Source organism: Neophocaena asiaeorientalis, unplaced genomic scaffold, assembly GCF_003031525.2.
Source record: "Neophocaena asiaeorientalis asiaeorientalis breed wild unplaced genomic scaffold, Neophocaena_asiaeorientalis_V1.1 scaffold505, whole genome shotgun sequence".
Taxonomy (NCBI): Eukaryota; Metazoa; Chordata; class Mammalia; order Artiodactyla; family Phocoenidae; genus Neophocaena; species Neophocaena asiaeorientalis.
The window spans coordinates 3,740,496-3,744,479 of NW_020174704.1; the positions used below are offsets into that span (position 1 = coordinate 3,740,496).

The 3,984-nt window shown below is 37.5% G+C and overlaps 1 protein-coding gene across 2 annotated transcripts in view; it reads right to left on the minus strand.

The window, feature by feature from the left end:
* Window positions 1-1,128: 1,128 nt before the first annotated feature.
* The window catches only part of FHL5 (four and a half LIM domains 5), a 36,712-nt gene continuing 33,856 nt past the window's right edge, over window positions 1,129-3,984 (minus strand). Inside the window, exon 7 of one of the 2 annotated variants that reach the window (XM_024759312.1) lies at window positions 1,129-1,458. In XM_024759312.1, coding sequence (XP_024615080.1) covers window positions 1,295-1,458 — 164 coding nt within the window. In that variant the 3' untranslated portion in view covers window positions 1,129-1,294. The remainder of the gene's footprint in view (window positions 1,459-3,984) is intronic. The other variant, XM_024759313.1, reaches the window with a different exon arrangement.

Genomic DNA, 3,984 nt, shown 5'->3' on the forward strand with positions numbered 1-3,984 from the left:
CTAAGGCTGTGACCAATAAACACTGGTTTATTTGTAGATTGGCTACCGAGGGTTGAGAGTGCCCCTCACAGCCATGCAAGAGCCTGAAGCTCTAGAACACCATTGGCATGGGTGAGGTGACTTGGATGGGCATGGAGGGACAGTGGGGAGGGCTCATCTGTAGACCTTATTGCTCTGTTGTGCTGCTTTGCAGGTCCTGAATTATCAGCAGTGAATTATTCTTTTCCAGTTCTTCTTATTACTAGGTTTCTTGAAAGCCCACTTTTATGTCTTCCCATTAATCAACTATGTAATTTTGGAAGGCAAAATGCATGACGCTCAGAGCTAATTATGCATTCTATTATGCCTTTAGATATCTGGGTGAAAGTCAGGTTCCAACACTCAATCCCTTCCCTAAAACTCATTTCCAGAAGTGATGATTTAATGATCTATTTACTTTAAAGGTTTGCCTTTGGGGACTGATTATCTTAGTTAGCTCTTTTGAAAGAACAGACTTTTCTTTCATGGAATCTGTTAAGTATTTAGAAAAAAAATCTTTGTGGGCTTTGAAATGCATTTAATACAAAATGTGTTGGAACCTATGCTTTGACTATCCTTAGGGAGAAAGGACCCTTTTATATCTCTGCAGAGAATGAGAGGCATAGTGTCCAGAATTCTCAGATTCCATTGATTAAATATGGTAACCAACCAGCTGTGGAAGCAGGATGGATGAGGGCAAATCGTAGCTTTGTTTTTCGACTCTGAAGTCAGTACTTGTGAACAACAAAAGAATGATAAAATGACAAAATACTTAAATGTGATGATTAGTAATCACTTCCTCCTGATCATTTCTGTCCTTCTACCATTCACAGCCAATCATGTTATATATAACTAGCTAGTTAGGAATGCAAACATTAGTCTCATGTATGCCCTTCAATTTGATCTCTTATCTTCCTTTTTACTCTGCAGGTTTGAAAAACATCAGTTTTCAGTAATAACATCCATGACTTCTAGGTATAGATCATACACTTGATTACAATAAAGAAATATTTTCCTGTATTTCTAACAGCAGAGTGCAGTATTTTGCAAGGAAATGTGCCTTTGTGACTTAGTATATATTCATTTCTGTTAGTCTGTTTTTTTTTTTTGAGCTCTTATAACATAGTTCAATCAGACTGTGTGCAAAAACTCTTCCGCTGTAAACTCTACATGAATGTTTTCTAAAAATTAAGTCAGAAATACAACATCGATCGAGTTCTGGATTTAGTGAGAACAAAAGCAAGGTGGATTTCAGGTGGGGAAGGACTGTCTCCGTCTACATGTCAGTGTCCACCCCAGAGCCACATTTGTGGCAGAAGATTTCCTTATTGTGAGTCAGGAAGCCTTTCCCCACCAAGGTGACTGAGCACTTCCCACAGTTAAAGCATTCGCTGTGCCACTGGCGGTCTTGAAAGCAGATAAACTTGGTGTCTCTGAGACCTGTAAAGCAATTGGAGAAAAAGAGTAATCTATTCTTTCAACAAATAGATTGAGCATTCTCTCAGGGACTCTTCTGGGAACTGGAGATACAGCAGTGAGCAAGGCCATGTAGAGGCAAGTAACCTAAGAAAGGAGGCTACCCCCAGTGACCTGTGTCTATTTGGGAGAGTCGCCCATGGACAAGTTCTTTCTATGAGACCCAGCCAGATTCTCAGTCAAATTTTTCCATAATATACATAAGTAGGTAGAATCTGGGTATACAAAGCACATATTTTTGGAGACAGTTAAGGATTGCCTAAGACATAAGGAAATACAGGGTAGTGCAGTGAGAGGTATAGGTTTTGAAGTCAGACATATCTAAGTATGAATATTTTTTTTCCTTCTTTGTGACCCTGTTTACTTAGAAGCAAAATTAAGATAAAATAAATGTATACTTCCCAGCCTGGTATTTGATATTTTAATGACTTTTAGTTCTCTCCTCTTCCCTCTTTTTTCATGTTTCATTTTATTCAGGATAAAGTCCCATGGTCGTATTGTGGTGTGGGACACAATTCCCAAAAGCCCTAAATAGAGAATTCCATCTATCCTGTAGCTAGCCTAATGTGATGACCTCATTACCTTGCCCAGAGGTGACTTCAGCACAGGCTTGCAGCAAAGATCTGTGAATTTGATCCTTCTGGCCACTGAGGCCATGCTACCCATTGATGGGTTTCTAAGAGGTGCTTTGTCAGCCTCTATCACTTCAACTTGGGCCTCACTTGAGCCATAGGGTTCCTAAGAAAGGTGTGAGAATTTGAGTTTTCAGTGAGACTCATCTCTATATCCCAAATATGAATCCAGCGTACGGTTCAAGAACTGATTCTGAGGAGTCGTAAAAGAGAAAAGGTCTAAGGATTGGGAAGGGGTTGGGATGCCCTAGGCTTGAGTCTTTATTTGCCAATGATAATGAACTTCTGTGTTCATCCTGGAAACGTTTTTTGATGTCTTCACATAAATTTACTAGTTCAGGGATAAATTTACATCAAATTCTTGTACTTTTCTTGATTAAATTTATAGCTTATTTATGATGCTGTCATCACTACTTTCTAATAAGAGTAAATCAATGTACCAATTAATTTCCTTAATATTCAGAACATGAATAAGCTGACTGCAAGAATAATGTTCTGTATATACATAAATCATCTCTTCATAAAACTAATTATTATACATCCAGCATTTTGATGCACATGAGGTTTTATTAGGCCTTGTACAGGTGGCAAATGTAAAAATAATTCTTTCTAGAATTTTACAAAGAAGAATTAAAAAGAAGCATCTGGTAGCAGGAATATAAGAAAGTCCTGACTCAACATGTGAGCTGATTGTAAAGTTTTTTGATTTTGGATATGTTTACTCCCTCAGGTCACAAGGGTCATTTGCAGTAAAAAAGTCAACAATAGGTCTCTGACACCTGCTTTATTTGGCTTCATTCATTCCTGAAAATTCTGTAGAATAAGAGCTAGCATTTGTTGAGAACTTGAAGATGAGCCAGTCACTGTTCAAAGCCCTTTACTTCATATAGCTCTCACCTCACCTTCATGGGGTAGATATTACCATCAACCCAACTTTGCAGACAGAAATTGTTGTACAGAGAGGTTCAGACTCTTGGCCAAATCACCCAGATGCTAAGTGGAAGATCTGGGATTCAATCCTAGGCCATCTGGTTTCAGAGCCTATGCTCCTAACTTCACCAAATTGTCTGAATTTTCTTTTTTAAAGAACATAACCAGGAACCTTAGCATCCCTTTCTGAAGAAATCAACATTTGAAACTCACTTTACTAAAAATAAACAGAAGTATAAGAAAGCAAAGATGTGATCTTGTTCAATTCCTCATTTTGCAAATAAGGCAAATGAGGACCTTGGAGGTGAGTTTTGTACCCACGGGTCACACAGTAGTCAGGGGCAGAGGCAAGACCAAGGTCTTTTACTCCCTAGATCAGAGCTCTTCCTACTAGATCCAGCTGCTTCGTTTATCCCAGAAAGTTTGCAAGGTAAATCCTATCTTAGAGGAGGAGAAAAAATTGTAATTACATCTTGAGTTTGTTCCTTATAGATTTAGTTACTTTAAAATAGTGTTTTGAAAACATTCTAACATAGTTTCTTAGGATGACATTATTGTTTGCATGAATGTACAACTTTCAGAAGATAAATATATGGTAGTATATAGTTCCCTATGGTACATTAGTTCAAATAGTTCAATTTTAAAGAAGCACTACTACAGGACCTATATACATTTAAGAATCAGATCAAAACATATTAAAGTGAGTTGGAAGTTTTTGCAGGCATTTAGTTTCTGGTGTCTCTCAATCACAGAGCTAAAAGAAGGTTAAGATAATGACCAAAAGACTGTCCTAAATTAAATGCATATCCTGCATGTGGATTACTTTGGGGACAAATCATTGGTTCCTGATCATCCCTATGCTTCATGTGGAACAATATGGTTTTTCTGTCTGACCTAAAAAAAAAAAAAAAAAAAAAAAAAAAAAAAG